This window comes from Corylus avellana, chromosome ca2 (assembly GCF_901000735.1).
Source record: "Corylus avellana chromosome ca2, CavTom2PMs-1.0".
Classification (NCBI taxonomy): Eukaryota; Viridiplantae; Streptophyta; class Magnoliopsida; order Fagales; family Betulaceae; genus Corylus; species Corylus avellana.
This window is the reverse complement of record NC_081542.1, coordinates 10,311,791-10,332,675: the sequence shown is the minus strand read 5'-3', so window position 1 is coordinate 10,332,675 and position 20,885 is coordinate 10,311,791. Positions and strand designations below refer to the sequence as shown.

Here is a 20,885-nt window from a genome sequence, read left to right as displayed (position 1 = left end):
TATGTTCGACAGTGTTGGGATGTGGGTCAGCCCACCAAAGGCCCATTATCGAACTGTCAGGCTCTCGAATCGATCGGATGAAAAGGTTTTTATTTACACAAAATAAGGTCAAAGGGCCTATTCGCAAAGCCGCTCACAACCGGTTTAGAAGCACTAAAGGGAGCTCTCGAGTCGCCTCTCGACCAAGTAGAGATCTCCACTTCATCTCGAACCAACAATCACCAAATGAAGCCTTGTCTAACAACGACTTGTACGCATTAAATGGCATGTTTAATCACCGCCCCTTAGTCCTTCAATCGCATAAAGTGCTGAAAAAATAGGTACTTGACACGACTTACCCGCAAGGACTCATTACACGATTAATTTATGTACGAACACGACTCGTTTAACTAAATGGGTTAACGGGTCTAACTCGATTGTAACACGAAAAATAACCAGATGATCAAACACGACCCATTTAAAATAACCGGGTCATATTGGGTATACATGACCTGACACGACACGATACGACTTGGGCTCTTAAAATGTAACCTAACCCGACCCGATAAAAAAACCCTAAACCCTAATTTTTTTTTTAAAAAAAAAATGTAATAATAATACATTAATACCAATGCAATTGTTAATAAAAACATTCACAAAATTAACAATTTTCAAAAATTAATTTTCAGATTGTTATTATTTTATTTCAATAAGTATTTTGTGCATTTCCAACAACTTATTCGCATCAAACCACCAATTTAATTTGAAGGAATTGGACCCAATAATCACAAATGTCAACCACATAGAAGGTAGCTCTTAAGCTAGCTTTGATACCACTTTAGAGGAGATTAACTCTTTGGGAATTTGGACTCAATTGAGTTATATTAACCAATTACTCTTATAATATGTTTCCACATAAAACTTAATTAATTTTCACTCACATGCTTATACTCTACAAATTGGATCATTAATTTTGTTAGCTATCAAGAAATCCCCATAAGATCTCTTATATCCCGCCACTCTTTATCTGCATAGGTACAATGGCAATAAGAGGAAAGACAAAAATAATTACAAATCATGAAAGACACACAAAAATAATTCACAACTTTTAGGGATTAAGATTTTTTTTACTTTTTACTTTTTTTTTTTTTTTTAAACGGATCTGGTGGGTACACACTAGACCCGAGCAGTAACCAAGTCTGCGGGTCGACCCTCTAGACACGAAATTAATCGGGTACACTGTCCTGAGACTCCATATACCCCTTCGGTTTCACTCGAGCCCACAGCGCCTGGATCCGATTAAGACTCGAACTCGATAAGGCCAAACTCAATACCTGTTTTTTCGTGTCATGTTTGTGTCGGGTTCGCGGGTCGTGTCAAAATTGTCAGCCCTAATCGCAAAAGCATGCTATCCTGAATTATGTCAACTCAACACGCGAGCCGACTTCTATCTCTTCACCGCCCCTTGAGCAACCCAGCTGCAAAACAGTAAACCCTGTAGAGGTGACACACCGCCAACAGATACTAGGCACATGTCTTGTCACTGTATCTAGAGTCGCTCCCGTGTCAGGGCAACAAGCTCCATACATGCGACACGTCATAGCTCGCAACAGCGACATGAGCACCTCGCGAGTATTGCCTCACAGATTGATAAAATGTAGGCCCCTCCACTGCTCAAATCAATTAGTATAAATAGCGGGAATCATGCCACAGGTAAGGGAGCTGAAGTTTGATAATTCAAGCATTATTGTTTGTCATTCCTTTCAGCAAGGATTCTGACTTAGGTATCGGAGCTATTCCCCGCCGACTTGCTTTGACAAGCTCTTGTGTCTTGAAGGGTATTTTTGTCTTTTCACTTTTGACAAAAATACCTTTCAAATATAACTAATTGAATATTATCCAGTTCAAATGAATTAGAGATGATCCTAATTCTCTGGTGTAGGGGTGGAGTTTGGGGCGAAGAAGGGGTGGTATTTATAGGGGGAGGGGTGTACATAAAGATGAAAAGATGAATAATAGATCAAAATTACTTTCCATACTAACATCAAGTGTTCGATATTATGCTCGAACGTTCGGTGGTGGTCCTTAGTCAAATATTCACACTAAAGGTTGGGCTCGAACGTTCGATGGTCCCCCATTGAACGTTCGGCCAGAAGCTGAAGTATTTATAGGGGGAGGAGTGTACATAAAGATGAAAAGATGAATAATAGATCAAAATTACTTTCCATACTAACATCAAGTGTTCGATATTATGCTCGAACGTTCGGTGGTGGTCCTTAGTCAAATATTCACACTAAAGGTCGGGCTCGAACGTTCGATGGTCCCCCATTGAACGTTCGGCCAGAAGTTGAAGTTTGGTTTTTGGGCGGTTTTTCAAATAAAAGGTTTTCTCAAAATGAGTAGCACTTTTATGGTTGTATTTAAAATACTTTGAAAGTAATAGAACATGATGAATTGTTAAAATAAAATGGTTCTTTTTAGTAAATGCTCTTTTTAAGGGTTTGATGTTTTGGGGCATCACAACTCGTCTAACATACTTAAAGTAAATGTAAGCGGAAGGTGAAAATGACAAATATGAGATATCTAAAAATCATAAAGTGTGCATGTATTATCATTAATCATAAGCTTGGAGCTTCTATCTAAGAGCAGTCATTTCAATCAAACATGATATTGCAAAATAGACTCTTGGCTTCCTCCCTTAAAAAATCCTATTAAAACAGATAATTTGACAAGTCGTCAATATTGCGTAAGTATAAGATTTAGTAAATAAATCTCACAATCGAGTATAAAAAAAAGTTCTTGTTTATATATAAAAATAAATGTGTAATTTTACAAGTAAATTAGGTGTTGCCTTATTACACCCCAAAGCTAGTGGATTAGATACTTTTTACATGATCAAAAAGAATGTGAAGGAAAACTCAAGAATGATAAAAACAAAAGAGTGTTTTTCTTGTATGCAAGTGGATTTTGAGGGAGGTCAAAATAATATATAATTCTTATTAAACAGATAAAAAATGAAAGAAGGAAAAGAATTTGGACTTTGCCCTCCCAAGTGGTCCCCTTTATAACATTTTTTTTTTAAAAAAAGAAGAAGAAGAAGAAGAAAAAAAGTGGCTCCTTTTCAATATACAAGTCCTAATAGTTTTGTGTTCTTGGAATAAACGTAGTTGTTTGGAACAAATTGAAAGTATCAATTGTACTTTCAACTACACAACTAGATTTGCTGCCTGAGAACGTACATATCGGATTTTGTTTCCCATTCGATTTGTACGAACACTTCGTTTCACGTTTGATGGAACAACTCTGCTTTTTTATGTTTTCTTGGGACAATGCTGTTTTTCTAGATAACGTACCATATTATTATTATTATTATTATTTATTTTAATGATAGGTGTTTTGTAGTGTTTTCTTAATGTCTGCTTGGTTCGATATTAATATTATTTTTAAAAAATTAAGTGAGAGAAATTAAGGTCACTATTTTTTTTTTGTTTTATTTTAAAAAAATAATATTCACTTCGAATCAGGAGAGCACATAACTTTTTTTTATTTATTTTTTTGTAATGTTTTAAATTTAATTTTAAATATAAAAAAGTTAAGTTAACTTATAGCGTTGATTGCACCTAACCAAATCCATTATTTTGCACTTTTCAATAAAAAACAGATATCTTAGCTCGAAACACCAAAAAATAATATCATCTTTTACGTACACTAAATAATTTCACTTCTCTTCACAAATACCTTTTGACAAAGCTATTGGAATCATTGTCTTGGTTAGTTTTCGAGACTTTTACATTGGGGGCTCGATGGTGGACGTTGAGCATTCAATTAGAATGAATGAAAAAGTTCATGAAATTAATTTGGATTAAGAATATCGCGTTTTCGTGTCCATTATAATTTGTATGTTTACTTGATGTGTCTAATTTTTATTGAAAGCTGTAAGATGAAGTTTTACACCACATCTTAATAGAAGTAACTTTCATACACGATATTTCATTATTATTAATTTTTTAAAAATTACATTTCAAAAAAAAGCAAACAAAATACAAGTGTCGAAATAAGAAAAGTCATTACAAGCAAACGAGAGATGAATCTTTTCCACTACAAATGGGGTAAAAAGGGAGAAAGGAAAAAAAAAAAAAAAAAAAAAGGGTGAGAATGTAGGGTCGTTTGGGTTTGCGATTTAAAAAATAATGATTTTAAAATATATAATTTGAAAACGTAATTTTTACAAACGCAGTTAAGTATTTGGTAAAATCACGGCTTGACCTTTCAAATCGTAGTTTAACCTTTAAAATTGTGCATTTTTAAAAAAGCACATCTTTATCTACGATTTGGCTTTAAAACACACTTTTTATTTTTTAAATCGCAATGTCGAATACACCCATAATAAGAATGAGATTTATCTGCGGTCAAATAAGCCACTTAAGAAACGTAGAAGTTGACATAGACGCTGGAATAGAAAAGATAATTTTTATTTTATGACATGTCCACACAAGAGGAGATTTGAATTAGTGACATCTGCTTCATAAGGCGTGGTCCCCAGCCGAATGAACTACCCCATGAAGACTTAAAAAATAGTAAGAATATTTGGTATAAAAAAATAAAAAATTTTTGTTTTGTAGTGATTTTTTTTATTTGAATAATAATAAAAAATTAATAATGTGATATAAAAAGTGAAAAAATTATAATATTTTAATGTTAATTTTTTTGAAAAATTATGCATGAATAGTAATAATAAAAGAAAAGAAAGGCTTTGCCAAACAAAAGCCTCACCACCGCTAAGGAAGCCGCCTTGTGCAGTACAATCATTAAGATTGTGAGAGGCCGCTGGAGGGTAGAAATCCTTGTTTACACTAATTTTGAAACAGAGAAAAATGAGGGAAGGGTTTCAAGAACTTAGAGGGTAAAATTGTCATATTTTTGGACTGGTAAGTTGGTGGGACCCAGATCATATCTTGAATTGAATCCACCAAAACGAGGTCGTTATCTATTAACAGATTTTAAGTGCTTGATTTGAGGAAGTAAGTTTCATAGGACGAAATATAATAATGGCTTTTTAAATCATATATTGATGGTTACTTAATTATGAGTTTTTTGAATCTTGCCTACGCCCAAGCTATGAGAGACTACAAACAGAGCTTTTATAGCCACTCACTTCTGATAATCCTTTCTTTTTTTTTTCTTTTTTTTTTTCATTAAAAGATTAATGTTATTTATAAAATCGACTGTCATATAATTATAATGACATGATAATAAAAAATTAAAGTCTAATTTTCATTATCACATATTATCTCAATTATATAACAATCGTATAACAATGTATTGAATTTCATTTGGTAACTTAGAAAATCACATTTTATAGTCCATGCTCTTGATCGTGGACCACAAATCAAATTTATACGGGCACGTATCTTTTTTTTTTGTCTGCTATATAACTTTTATTTTATTTTATAATTTAATAATGTGATAATGAAAATAAGCTATTGGATCAACGCTCATAAAGATAAGAAAAGAAATCAATAACGAATATTCGTAGCCACATCATATTAATTATATATATTAATTTATTAAATAACACAATTACATATTACATATATTCTCTAAAAAGTTATATATCTTTTTTCTTTAAAAAAATCTCAAAATAAAAACAAAAAAGTGAGAGGAAAAAACAGAGAGAGAGAGAGAATAGAATAGTTGTAGTATCTGGAATGTATGAAAAAAAATACCTGGAAATAGTAAAAGCAGTTAAGAGAAGCGGTCCGAGTTTCTGGTATCCGGTTCCGCCACAGCGTCACTCCCAACCCGTTCGAAACGCCAACACTCGCGTTTTGAATGGGCCACGTGGCGAAGCATCTGTTTTGTCAGTCTCAAAGTCAAGGGAAAAATGAATAAAATAGCCGCAATTATCATTGATTTGGCGAACGTGGCAAGTAGGAAAGCGAGTTCTAGTGGATCCGCGAGTGGGGGAGTATTTCTCAGTCTCAAAAACGCGGGTGAAAAAGCGAGGAAGAGATGACTAGGGGGCTTTTGTCTGGTTGGATGGTTGGTTTTTATTCTCGTTTTTGTGGAGGGGAGAAGAGAACGCTTCCTCTCTCTCTTACCTCTCTGTCTCTCTCTCTTCCTCTCTCTCTCTCTCTCTCTCTCTAACGGAATTCTTGTTTGGTTTGGTTTTGTGATTGGTTTTGGTTGATCGGAGCGTTGGAGTGGTGGTGGTGGTGGGTGGTGATTGGGTTGGGTTGGGTTGGATTGGATTTGGGGTAATGGGAGTTGCGGTGGGGAGTGGTAGACTGAGACCGCGGTGGTGATGGAGCGATGGAGTTCGACGCCGGAATTCCGATGTCCCGAGCGGCGGCGGCGGTGGCCGTGACCGAGGGAGCCTCGATGTCACCGTCGTCCTTGAACGAAGGTCTCCTTGAATGTGCATGCGTTACAACTCCTGCTTTGTTTTTGTTTTTTGTTGCCGTTGTTTCCTGTAATGTAATTCGGTGGTACTGGTTGTGTTTCTGATTCACTTGCGCATGGAAATGCTCTACATTGGTTGTTGGGACTGATGCTTGTCTCGTGATGGTGAATTGTCGTTTTTGCCCTTTTCCCCTGCTTGCATCATTGTTGAAACTTCTTCTTTTTTCTTAATTTTGGTTTTCATATATGGAAGAATATTAAAAAAATAAAAAATAAAATTCCTATTTTACTTTTTTTTTTTTTGTGTGTGTCTGTGTTCCTTACTTTTGATATTGTCTTCATGTTTTTTCGATTCTTCTTTTCCTTTAATGCAATTGAATTGCTTTTTTCGGTTATATGTTTGCTTTGCTAAACTTAAATTCTAGAGTATTTTTGTTCGAGGATTATAGAGTAGTATAGCAGAATCATGATTACAGAGACGAACTTCAATCAATTTTGACATTTGTGTTGTTATTTGTTATGCAATTCTCTTCTTTTTGTGTATCTTCTTGTTATGTTTCAATTTTGGACAAGGTTTATTGGGATTCCTCTAAATGGTTCTAGTTGTCTGTCGTTCTATTTTTTTTTTTAGGATAAGTTTGAGATTTACTAACATGGAATTTTGATTTTTTTTTTTATCCTTCTTTTTGGTTGATATGAGTAAAACTTAAGAGTTCTTTATTTTAGTAATCATGTACAGTTTGTGGATATTATATATTATTTTATTGTTCAGTCGGTTGGGGTGGCAATTGATGAAAGGAAAATAAGTTTTTTTTTTTTTTTTACTTGTTGATCAATAAGGTTCATTATTTGTTTTAGATATTCAAGTGGCAATTATAAGAAGTGTTTCTTCAATCATATATATTACTAAAGATTTGATTATCTCCCTCTTACTTAAATTAAGTAAAAAAATTTGAGTCTCTGAATACGATATATAATCATTGAGGGCAAGTCATGATGACCCTATAGGCATCTACAAATGTGACTGCTAGGAAAAATGAAAATGAAAAAGAGAATTAGAATTTAGAATATTATGATTTATGTTGATTGTGTGATCAGAAAAGGAAAAGTTCATAATAATAAAGCTAAATGGTTGTCGATGTGCCTTAGTCTAGTTGTAATTGTTGAAGCCCAGTGTTCTAAATAGTGAAATTGTTGGGACTTTCTTTCCTTTTAACACCCTTTTCTTTACAATCGAATGAAGCATATATTTTATCTGGCAGCATTGTGTATATTGTTCTTTTCCCCTCTTTCTATCTAGAGCAATTAAATGAAATTTTTTCTCTTCTTCCCTATATAGCCAAGTGGTACTTCTTCCCTTTTGCACGGGAAACATAGAGATTTAACCCATAAATGCAAATGGGATGGGAAAGATACTTAAAGAAATTTTATCTTTATTTATTTATTTTTGGGAGTTAGGAATTCCAATAGGAAAGGTAGAAAAGAAGGCTTTTACTTGCCTACTATTATATCATATGTGACTTAGACCTCCTAGCTCTTCCCTTTGATATTTGCTTTTTTTGGGGGGTGGTGTTATGTTAAAATTGCTTACTTCATAATAAAATTGAACTGATAATTTATCTTTCAGGTGTCTAAGTGTGCCAAACAAAGGTTTGGAGATTGCAGGAATATTGATTTTGGATGAATAAACGCTGTGAAACTATTTTCCTTTCTTTTTGTCTGCAAGTTCTCACTAGATATGTTATAAACTTATACGTCACTGTTATTTCAGATGCAATGTGGCAAATGAACTTGATATCAGGTGAACCAATGGAACCTGGGCTGTATCCTGAGCGTCCTGGGGAGGCAGATTGTTCCTATTACATAAGAACTGGCCTCTGTAGATTTGGGGCGACTTGTAGATTTAATCATCCTCCTAACAGGAAGCTGGTATGAGCTGCAGCATAGTTGGAAACATTCTTGTGAACTTAACAATATATAAGTGAAATAACTTTCATATATTTTTTTTTTGAGATTCTTAGGTTATCCATTTTGATGCCTTTTAGTTATCATCATAGAATCTCTTATGGTAGTTAACGTGCATTAAGCTGTAGAGACAGGAATCATTGCACTCTATGGTTGTTGCTATCAAATGATTTTGTTCTTTTATTCTTGTTTATCTCTTGTCATCTTGTTTCTTATTGCCTGCCTCTAAAATTGACTGAAAGTAAAAAATACCTTTATAATAGTTTTTTTTTTTTTTTTTTTTTTGCGCTCTAGATTATGATCAGGACAGTTAATATACTTGATGCAAGTAGATTGTTTGGTCAAACTTTTAGGCACACTCAAATCAAGAGGGGTAGGAAATGAGAGGAATGTCATTGCTTCCTCTGCTAGTATACTTCCTGCACATACTCAAACCAGTGTGTTTAGATGCTGACTTTGCGTGTGAAGCATGTTTCTTTATACATGGAAGATTACAAAAGCAGGCATTTACATGCTCCTCTGGCTTTAGTGTACTAAAAAAAAAAAAAAATACATTCCTTTGATTTACTTTCTGTGTACTTAGGAGCGCTTTATGCTTTAAATAATATTGGATTATTACTTATAAAAAAAAAAAGAAAAAAGTGTACTTCATGTAAGTTTTTACTCAGCTAGTAAACTTCATATACATTTTTGCTCAGTTATACTAGTGTTATTTGTTGTCGAATCCATTCCATGAGAAGATTGAATCTCATGTTATAATATTTTTCGTTGACCTGATTTTTGTTTTTTGAACTTAACTAACTACATTATATTTTATTCTAGGCTATTGCCACTGCAAGGATGAAGGGGGAGTTTCCTGAAAGAATAGGGCAACCAGAATGTCAGGCATGTATTCCCATAAGATTGACATAAGTGCTTCTTTCATTTGTATGCTCTACATACTCAGTATTGACATGAAATGATCTACTTCATTGTAAAATTAGTTCTAAAATTTGGCCTAGTTGTATACATAAGCAATAATCTTGGCAAGAAAACTAGAAAATTGGTACTTTGGATAACGTGAGAAAGAGACATGTCATGGTGATGGATTGATGCTGCAGGTGTAAGAACAGCGAGGAGACCATAGATCATCTTCTGCTCCAGTGCAAAGTGGCTAGATTTACTGTCTTTTTGGATTAGAGTGGGTCATGCCCCAATTGGTGGTGGAGTTGTTGCCTAGCTGGAGAGGTCAGTTTAGAAGTAGTTGTAGTTTAGAAACCTGGAGGCTGGCTCCTCTATGCTTAATGTGATGTATTTTGAGAGAATGTAATGCTCGGACCTTCGAAAATTGTGAGAGGTCGGTGTTGGAGTTAAAAACTATTATGCCCAATATCTTTATATTTGGGTGGTGGCTCACAACCTCGTCTTTCTAGTTTTTTAGAACTTATGGATTTGTGTTCTTCTAGTTCTTCCCTAATTGGGGGTCTCTTTTGTATGTTTCTTGTGTGCTTGAGTTGTGCCCTTTTGCGCTTTCTAATAAGATTGAATTATTAATAAAAAAAAATAAAGCTAGAAAATTGGTATAGGCCCTGTCAAAGAGAGAGAGAGAGAGAGAGGAGGGGTGGGGGGATTAGGAATTAGAATTACCTCGTTTAGTCCTCAATACTTTTCCAACCTGGGGCTTAGATATTTGTCATACCCAGCTTGTTACATAAATCTTAGAAGTTTTCCTAAGCCCTTAGGGGGAAAAAAAATCCCAAATTGACTTCATAATTTTATTATGTTTTCCATTAAAAGTTGATATTAACTTCACTTTTTTTTTGGCTCATTAAATGCTAGGTTGTTTGACTAAATGTAAAGCTTGATTATCACAAGTCATTCTATTAGCTTTGTCATGACTCATGAATAAAGCCTATCTTTTGCAAGAGAGACTTAATTAGCACGTCACATGTAGTATGTGTTGCAATGTTTTCTTCTTACCTCTCCACAAATTGATTCTAAGTGTTAGAATATTAATTAAATTCACCATTTCTCATTAGCTTAAACTTTCGAGATAACTGATAATTCAACACTAATAAAAGGTACAAATTGATGTGAAGTTGACATTCTATTGAAATGGTGTCTTAATCTAATTTGTTTCAAAGAAGCCCTAGTGATAATGTTAAGGAAATCCTACATTGGTTGGGCGAATGCTTGATGATGGGATAAGTTCTTGTTAGGTCTCTCCACCTACTTGTAATGACCCATAGAAAAGTGCTACTTACATCTGTGTTATTATCCCAAAAAGACTAGTCAATTTAGAGCTTCTTTAGAATCACTTATAAAGTCTATTTTCATTTGGTAAGTGAGCAATGTAGGACCTAGTACCTATGAATGTCTTTCTAAGCCACCACTCTGTGGACTACTCATCTTCCCAATATGGGACCGGGGAATTACACTACTAGAAAACAAGTTTTTTGGTTGGATGCTCTAACATGGCATTAGAACCCTATTTGTTTGTTCTTTGGCTCCACATTCCAAGACTATTTATCTTTGTCTCAGTTTTGGTGAGAAAGGCATTAAGGAAATCCACCTCAGTTGGGCGTGTGCTTGATTATGGGTATCTGTTCTTGTTAGGACACCCCACCTACTAGCATGAGCTGTTAGGATAGATGCTTTAAATTAAGAAAGCTAGAAGGTCTAAACAGATGGAGCATGCACAAATAGACACATGCAAAGGAAAAGTCTCCTTCTCTTAGGTTGGCTTTGTATTTTGTTAAACAAGTGGAATTTCCAAAATAGCATTCCCGATATGAGGAAAATAGGAAATGAAAATCATATATGTTGGTAGGAGAGAGCGAGGTGTTATTTATTGTAGGGGTTGTGAGAAAATGTGTATTGTAGTTAAGGTGCATTCAGAATATATTTAACAGAACTGCATGAGTGGAATCCATGAAAAGATGCAAGTATTTTTATTGAATTAAGGATCTTGTGGTGGTCAATCGGGTACCTTATTGCGTGAACATGGAACATAAATCTTTTTTTGCGGGAAATTGTAAAGAAAAATTTCAGATGACATGTATGCATGTTTTTCTGGATTTTGAGAGTTTCTTCGTAGATGCTCTTTGCAGGATTTTTTTTTTTTTTTTTCTAAATAAGTAATATGTTCATGGGAAATAAAAATGGGCAAAATAGTCACTTCCCTTGGATTTAGGTTAAAAATATATTGACCTCTCTTGTATTGTCCAAAATTACACTTTGGTATGTGTGAGAGGATTCTATCAATCGGAAATGTAATTGATGATATTGACCTTTTTTATATTTTTGACAAAAGAATTGGAATTATACGATCACTTTTAGATAAAAATTGTAATTTAACGTACATATAGGGGGTAAATGGTATGGATATGAGAGTGTTGGAGTTGAGGAAAAGTTTATGGTAATCTTATAATAACGAAACTAAGGTTATTTCTAGAATGTTACTTGATTTTAATGTGCCATTAATTTGTGTATGTGTGCGTGCACGTGTAATATATTTATGTGTGTGTGTGTACAATTAATAATTTATGAGAAAACTCATTGATTTTGACATGAAGTCGTGAACATGCTTATATATCTTTTCAAGCCACACCACATTATGGATTGTGATGGTAACGGGTAATCTGGCAGATTTGGTGCCAGTTGGATGTTATGATTTTGGGTACTCTTTCAGATGTTGATGATGTACTTGTTATCACTTTGGTTATGTCTTTGCATCTTAATCTTGTTTCGCTGAATAGGAACTTTTTCACAGAGTACAAGACCTGTCCTGGTTGTTGAGTTGATTGGCTAATGTTATTTACAATTTTTTTTTTTTTTTTTTTTTATAAGTAAATCAATCTCATTGAAAGCGTAGAAGAGCGTAACCCGAGTACACTAAGAGAGATCCCCCAATTAGGGAGAAAAAGAATAACACAAGTCCAAAAATTTAGTAAAACTAGAAAGTGAGGACTTTTGTATGCCACCAACCATGCATAAAGGGATTCGAACATAAGGGTCTTTAGTTCAGCCACCGTAATCTCGTAATTTACAAAGCTCCTCGCGTTCCACCCTTTTTTCCGATGCACCACATTAAGCGTAGAGGGGCCATCCTCCAAGCTTCTATAATGTTATGGTTTCTCAACTGACCTCTCTAGCTAGCCAACAACTTCACCGCCCTTCTAGGCATGACCCACTCTAAAACAAAAAGACAGAAGATCAAACCCATAATTCTCTCACTACACAGTTTTGAAGAAGATGATATATGGTATCTCCACTCCTCTTGCAGATACATCACCAATCCGCCACTATGACGTTCCTCTTCCTCGAGTTATCCAAAGTTAAGATCTTCTCTAGTACCACTGTCCACGTAAAGACTTGCACTCTCGAAGGAGCTGTATAACTCTAAATGCTCCTAACCCCAACGCTCAAGTGGTGAAGTCCTTAGACTTTGGTGGCAAAATCATCAAGTCTAAGATTTGAATTTATTGGGTGCAAACAACTCCTTGGAGTCACACTCACGGTGAAAGCTAGATTTAACTGATCCATGTGGTGGGGGTGCATTACACGGGTATAGGGTTTATCCTTCAAGGGTGGGTACACGAAGTGGCTTTGCCTTTGGGGGTTTTCTGTCATTAAAAAAAAAAAATCTAAATGCTCCTCCTAGGAAATGAGGTTCCAGTGGGAGTGCAAAGCACATGATAAAAATATTTTACTTCAGATGCTCACCTTTTGGAGGGGATCCAACAAATTTTATCCCCACCACCTTGTCTCAACATGAGAGAGTACAAAAGATCAAAGAACGAAGTGACCAAGTCCACCTCCCAATCATGCACTGGTCTGGTAAATAATATATTCCACCGAAGATTGTCGTTGGAAAACTACATATGATTTGGCAATCAAGCTCCTTACCGCGAGTAATATTGAACAATTCTAGAAAAGTTGCCTTCAAGGGCATAAAGCCCAAGCCACCAGGGCACGTTAGAGAACAAGTCTTCGACCAATTGACGAAATTGAACTTGAACTCGTCACTAGCTAGCCCCACAAGAAATCCCTTGAAAAGGGGATGGGGAAAAGGGACAAATAATAAGTAGAAAGATTGGAGAGAGTGCTTTTAATTAGTGTCAACCTACCACCCTTAGATAAATAAAACATCTTCCAACCAACCAAATGGTGTTCTATTTTCTTAGCAATACAATTCCATATTGATTCAGTCTTATATGAGCTCCCAAAGGAAGACCTAAATATGTCATTGGCAAAGAGGCCACCCTAAAACCAAGGATATGAGCCATACCTCCTACATCATTCACATTACCAATTGGGACTAACTCCGATTTAGATAAGTTAATCTTCAACCCTGAAACTGATTTAAAACATAAGAAGAGACAACGCAAATGATAAAAATGTTCATGATTTGCCTCACAAAAGATCAATGTATCATCCACAAATAAAAGATGAGACACTAGATGCTCACCATTATTCCTTGACCCCACTGAAAAACCTTATAAGAACTCCCTATCTACTGTGGCAAACACCATCCTACTCAAAGCCTCCATGACAACCATGAACAATTGAGGAGATAAAGGATCCCTTGGCTCAGGCCATGGGACCTACTAAAGAAACCGGAGGGAGATCCATTAACAAGAATGGAGAAACACACCGTCGAAATATAGTGATCTATCCATGCTTTCCATTTTTTCCTAAAGCTACATCTCCTCGGACTCCCATTTAACATGATTGTATGACTTCTCTAGGGCCAATTTATTGAGCACATTGGGATCCCCCCCCCCCGATGAGTGTATTTTGAGACCTGGAAACAATTTTCTCCAACACCGTTTTCAGCCTGTTTGTTAGGACTTTAGAGATGATTTTATAAACACCATCCACAACGCTAAGCACTCATTGATTGGAGTGCTTAGTCCACCAGTTTTAATTGTGACTACTAATCAACTGTGGATATTGAATTTCTTGGTCACTTTTGATTGAAAAATTTTACTCATCTCGGTTAATGTATGATAATACTCATCCAGATGGATAAGTTGTTTCTGATGAAGTCAAGGCTTATTATCTGTTTTCTTTTTCCTCCATTTTGTATATAAATATCTAAAAAGATATGATGAACTAGGCTTGCCTTCTGGCAGGATTAAAAAGAGATTTTGCCTGCTGGATGTTGGACACTAGGTGAGATTTATCTGGTAAGGCTAAATGAAAATCTGCTCACACGCAATGGGGAAAACTGTACATAGCAAAAGTTTTCTCTTGCTATATTGCTTTTTTCATTTACTTTAGCCCATTACTTCTTTTGAAATAGTACCTTGATTGTTATCTATTGAAGATCTTCATAAAGAAATTTAACTTACTTTACACCCATGTTTAAATATCAGGAGACTCTGGGCTTGTGTATCAATCAATTTTGTATAGGAGACCAATTGTACTCCAAATCTGAGTTGGGTTAGATAGTTGATAATTTTATGCAATTTCTCTAGATTTTGTTTGCAGAACTTGCCCTATCCATGTGAGTCTTGTGGCTTTAAAATGTGTTAGATATTCAATTTCCTTGTATCGTTTGGCCAACTAATATTCTGCTTTGATCTGTTCTATAGTACTACTTAAAGACAGGAACTTGCAAGTTTGGAGCCACATGCAAGTTTGATCATCCTAGAGACAAGGCTGGGGTTGCTGGAAGAGTTTCGTTAAATATTTTAGGCTATCCACTTCGCCCGGTAAACTTAATATCTTCCTTTCACTCATATAAGTATGACTTTGTACAATTAGTTATCAGCTTCTGCCTCATTCTTGTTTTTATCTGTATTGGGTCCACATCAGCTGCGTAACTGACTCATTACTGGAAAATTTATTCTGAAATTGTTCACATATTTTGGCCTTTTATTTCAAGCATGTTGTAGCCCTGTAAGTACCCATTAAACGTCTGAAATGAGAATTGCTCCTTTCTAGTTATATCTCTGCTTCTCAGAGTGGATGAACTTTATGTTCTTATTTCTTCTTTTGTGTTTTCTGCATGCAGAATGAGACTGAATGTGCCTATTATCTAAGAACTGGGCAATGCAAGTTTGGAAGCACTTGTAAATTCCACCATCCTCAACCAACTAATATGATGGTTTCGTTAAGTGGTTCTTCTGTTTATCCAACTGTTCAGTCTCCAACTACTCCTGGTCAGCAGTCATACCCTGGAGGAGTTACAAACTGGTCAAGAGCATCTTTTATTCCTAGTCCACGCTGGCAAGGACCTTCGAGTTATGCACCAATGCTTCTGCCTCAGGGAGTGGTGTCAGTTCCTGGGTGGAATGCATACAGTGTAAGCATTTCTGCACCCTTTCCTACAAAATGCTATGATTCACGTTTTGCATACTCGTTTACATTTACAACTAAACTAGGTAAGCTGATTGGTGGGAAGGGAAAAGAAAAAGAATTAAGGGGGTCGTGGGGGGAATATTTTTCTTACATTTGTTGGTTATTAAATGGAAAATGTGGAGAGAAATGATTTATGTGGGGCCTATAGGGTTATACATTTTCTCTCCAATTGGGAGAAAAGGAATGGGTGGCTGGAACTCAAGTCTTTATGTTGCATCTGGGTTGGTGCTGCATCTGAATCCTAACGTAAGTTGGTTGTGGTGGGGTGACAGCAACTATGGTGGAGTTGTTATTTGTTGCAAGGAGAGGTGCTGGCGATGGTGGAAGTTGTGAGATGCTACTCATCAGATGGAAGTTATGGGAACGAAGGATACAATTGAGGGCTTTTAATTTCCATGTCAATTATATTATTTTATTCAAGGGAAAGTTGCATTAAATTTTGGATCAATGTTACTCGCACACCTAGGTACTTGGTGTTAAATCATCACTTGTGCCAGTGTTTAAGCTAATAGAAAGTAATGAATTTAATCATTTAATTTTTATTTTAACACTAAATGCCTAGGTTTTAGGCTTTTTGCTTTGTTAGAAGAGTTTGTTGGGATTTTGTTATATTGGTATTTTGGTCAGTTTGGTGCACATGGGTATTTTAGTCAGTTTGATATATTTTTCAACATGTGTAATAGAAATTGAGGTAGGCTATGTATTATTGAAATAGCCTTCTCTTTCTCTCCATATTTTCTCAGCAAACCGATTTGGATGCATCAATGTGGTCCTTATCAAAAGGAAAATGAACTTCAAAAGTTTTGTGAATCAGCCAAAGTATGTGAAACCACACATGTTGAATTCACAATCGTGTATGAAGTGCTAGAAATTTTAGGCCACCCTAAAAGCTGAAAAGTTTACTCCCATCAGAAGTTTCTGTTGGATCTCTTAGGTGAACCACCAACAAATCTTTTATTATCTTATGGATCCGGTAGAAGTTGATATACCAGGAGATAAGTACATGTGATTTTTATGAAAGTTAGTATTTATTTGAATTGTTCCTGTCAGTAAAGATGAGTTATTTTCATTTAGTTAAACTTCTAGGTCTTATTTTATTTAGGGATTGATCCAAGTACATGTTGGTGGCCATTAGGTTAATTTGTGTTAATAGCTGCAGTAGCCTATGACAGCTAAGTTAAATTTCCATGACAGCTAAGTTACATTTCCATGACATCCAGACGATTAGTAACTTTTGGTAGGATTTTTATTTTTTTTAACGTGTGTCATGAAACTTGTGAGCACTGACTATTTCCAACATGATTATGGGATGGTATCTTTCCAGGGTCAGCTTGGATCAGTCTCATCTTCAGAGACCCAGCAGCAATCATTGGGAAACAGTCAGATTTATGGAACTTCACGCCAGGGTGAACCAGCTAATGCAGGATCTCAAGGGACATTTTCTCCATTTCGTTCAGGCTCTGTCCCTGTAGGGTTCTATGCATTGCAAAGGGAAAATGTATTTCCTGAGAGACCTGGCCAGCCAGAATGCCAGTTTTACATGAAGACTGGTGATTGTAAGTTTGGTGCAGTTTGTCGGTTCCATCATCCTAGAGAAAGACTAATTCCTGCTCCAGACTGTGTCTTGAGTCCCATAGGCCTTCCTTTACGTCCGGTGAGTTATCTTATCAGTGCACACTTCTATCTTCTATTTCATTATCAGTATTTTAGATTATGTCAAGTGTCTTCAGTCTTTGTTTATTGTTTACTTCAGAAGTTTCCTTGAAGATGCAACAGATATTTGACTTCATGAGGCCTTGAAAGTGGCATGGAATTGGCTTCTTGGTTGTTTTAGTGTTTAAACCTTATTCGATTTGAATTGTTATGGCATCTTTGCTTCCTTTTCTTTGAATTATTAAAATCATATTTGGAAATCACAAACACAACAATTTGCAGATAATTCTAACCATTATGTAAGGCAATTACTAGTTGGGCTTTGCAAATTGAATATGATCTGTTTGAGGCCTTTGTCCAGCCTTCACATGATTGTGTGATGGATGTGCTTTGTTGTGAAGTCCAGTAGCTTAACTTTGTTGCAGCTTGTCTCTTGCATTACACCTATGCTTAAAGCCTTATACCTGAATGTATAACACTCATAATGTTTTAAGCATTCATAAATTTTGAAACAGCCCTTCAATCCTCTCTACCATGCCTAAAGCCTTAGAATATTTTGTAAAGTTGCAATTATGATAAATGTGAGAATAACATAAAGAAAAGTAAACTCATTGCAGCTATTCTAATGATGTTCTTAGTATTCCTGATTGTGTCTTATAATTGTAACCTATTATGCCCTCCATCATAATGGGATGTGAGATCTTGTTCCACTGCCTTCTGGGAAATAGATCGTTCGATGCAAATGTATATATGCAACAAAATTTAGTTTTGATGATTCTATGAAACGTTTGAAGTCATGATTAAAACCTATGGCATTGATTTTGAGGATACCTTTACTCCAATTGCCAAGATCTTTGGGTGTTAATTTCTATTGCTTCTAATTTTAACTAGCCATTATCTCAACTGGATGTTAAAAACGCCTTTTCATATGTCAACCTATTAATGCTCCTACAGATCCAAATCATGAACTATTGAATGATGGAAGGTAGCTATTTGGAGATGCAGGAAGGCATTGTTGTCTTGTTAAAATACTGAATTATCTCATTGTCACTAGACCATATATCTCATATGTAGTAAAAATAGTGAGTCAATTATTGGGAGCTCCTAGGGTCTCACATTGGGATGTTGTGATTCCTATTCTTCACCATCTTAAACGAGTTCCTAGTCTTCGATTGTTATATAGGCCAATTGGGCACCTTAGGGTGGAAGGTTTTTCAGATTGTATGTGTGTTCCTAATTGTAGCTTGAACTGGATTTTTCTTGTTCCCTTAATCCTTCTTCTTGGAAACTTCTTTTTGATTTGTTAGTGTATAGTGTGAAAAATTGCGTTTATTTGTTGGGAGAGACTTCTAGTCCAAAGTCAAAAATGGTTTTGTGAACTTCCATCTCCCTTTTTTTAGGTTGTTTCATACATGTTTGTCTGTGCTGTAGTACAACTTTGATTATTTTAATGGTTATTGATGGGAGTCACTCTTTTATTTCTAACAGGGAGAGCCTATATGCATCTTCTATTCTCGTTATGGAATCTGCAAATTTGGTCCAAGTTGCAAGTTTGATCACCCTATGGGAATTTTCACATATAATATGTCTGCATCATCTTCGGCTGATGCCCCTGTCCGACGTTTGCTGGGGTCATCATCAGGAACTGCTGCATTAAATTTGTCATCAGAAGCACTTGTTGAAGCAGGCTCGGCAAAGCCCAGGCGACTTTCACTATCAGAGGCTAGACAGATGCCTTCTGGGGACGATAATATTGACACAGAAGGCTGAAGACATGAGTTATTTACTTTTTACAATCTTTTGAAGGTTAAACAAGAGTTATCTGTAAATTCATTTCCCATTGCTGGAGATGTACAGAGTTCATGTCAAGTCGATTCTGTTCTGCTGAAAGTGGATTCAAGTTGACAGACTTGACTCTCCTGAATTTCATATCACTGCATTGTATAAAATCTGCAAATATTGTCACATATGGTAAAATCCAATGTGAACATTTCATCTGCCCGAAAGCTGATCTTTCTGATTTTAATGTGTAATTTTTTTTTCCCTGTACTTTATGTAAAACATTTTTTTTTTGCAAGTTTTGATAGCCTCATTCTGGCTTTCCCTTGAATCTTCTTCATTGTGGTCGCCCAGGCCAGGTTTGAAATGTCTGCACGTCCTGCTTTCTCACAATGCTTAAATTTCTGCCGTCTGTTTTGCATGGATATTTACTTCATTGTAATCATTATTATCATCATGTCCCAATCTTCAGCTTCTTGTTACTACTGCTACTATTTCAGTGAATTCTGCAAGAGTCCTTTAATATCCACTTCCGTTCTTTTCATACACAATAATGATTCCGGTTGGAGTTAAGTATTTTTTTTTCCTTAAATTATCTTATTAGATTTTTAATATGTAGGATCATCTTTATATGTTTTCTCCCCTTAATTACGTTGCTGGATAGGTTTCATCTTGCAGAAATCAATGAGGCCAACTTTTGGTTTGAACTTCAGAATTGGAGACAGAAGAATGAAGTGGAAGATGTCACTCATGTCCTCACCAGACGACTTCTTCGAAGTTTACATACCTCAAGCGTCCTCTTTCTCCTTGTCTCCCAAGTTCAATCTGCAAGTTGCATCTGCAATCAAAACTGGATTTAAAGAGTTTGATTTTAAAGAGTTTGGTTCTGCAGTATTCGTGGCGCAAAGCCAAGGTTTGAATTCTTGTCCTTGCAGGAGGCTCTTTGAATTAGCAGATCTGTCGGTAGAAAATACGGATCAACATTGAAGCCGCACCGGTCTAATACTAACTCCCTGAAGAAATTGTAGCAGGTAGAACTTGAACACCAGAATTTGTTGCTTAGATTTTTATTTAGAAATAATACACATTTTGCTTTTCTGAAATTGTCAGTTTTCATTCATGAGCTAATTAAACCTTGACATTACTTGTATTAAACTTTTCTGGACAACCTGGCTTCTTGCTGTCTGACTTGTGCATTTAGTTGACTCATTGGATATACTAATGTTGTATGGTATTCTGTTGCTTAATGAGCCTGAGAATTCGACGTGTATCTTCTTTGATTGATTCTGGACATTAGTTCCTATGCAATTCACACAAGGTGGGTGCCAATCCATTTACGAATAGCAAGGATTTGTTTTTGTTTTTCTGTTTTTTTGCCTTCTTAATCAAACATGGATTGCTTTTGCATTTCAGTAATCAGTTGAGATTTTGTTTATGCAGCAGGAACACAAAATATTTATTAGGGAAAACTTCAGAAAATCTCCATGAACTTCCACTTTAAAAACTCTTAATTAAGGGTATCAAATTTTCAATTTTTTTTTAATTACCCAATTCCGTTATAATTTTTCTATTAAATCTTGTCAAAATTCTCAAAATATCCATATTTTTTTATATAAAAAAATAAAAATAAAAATTGCAAAGATGCTTTTATATATATAAAAAAAATAAACGCATGAATCTTTACAATTTTTTATAATAAAAAATAGGGGCATTTTAGAATTTTTGAAATGATTTAACATAAAATTCTAATGAAATTGAGT

General features: G+C 35.4%; 1 protein-coding gene across 1 annotated transcript; it reads left to right on the top strand.

Moving 5' to 3' along the window:
* The first annotated feature begins 6,009 nt into the window (after positions 1-6,009).
* On the top strand, positions 6,010-19,457 carry LOC132170330 (zinc finger CCCH domain-containing protein ZFN-like). Its single transcript, XM_059581270.1, has 7 exons — positions 6,010-6,385; positions 8,153-8,310; positions 9,169-9,231; positions 14,925-15,044; positions 15,347-15,637; positions 17,018-17,347; positions 18,835-19,457. Exons 1-7 carry the CDS (start codon positions 6,292-6,294, stop codon positions 19,114-19,116), a joined length of 1,338 nt encoding a protein of 445 aa, XP_059437253.1. The 5' UTR covers positions 6,010-6,291; the 3' UTR covers positions 19,117-19,457.
* The last annotated feature ends 1,428 nt before the right edge of the window (positions 19,458-20,885 follow it).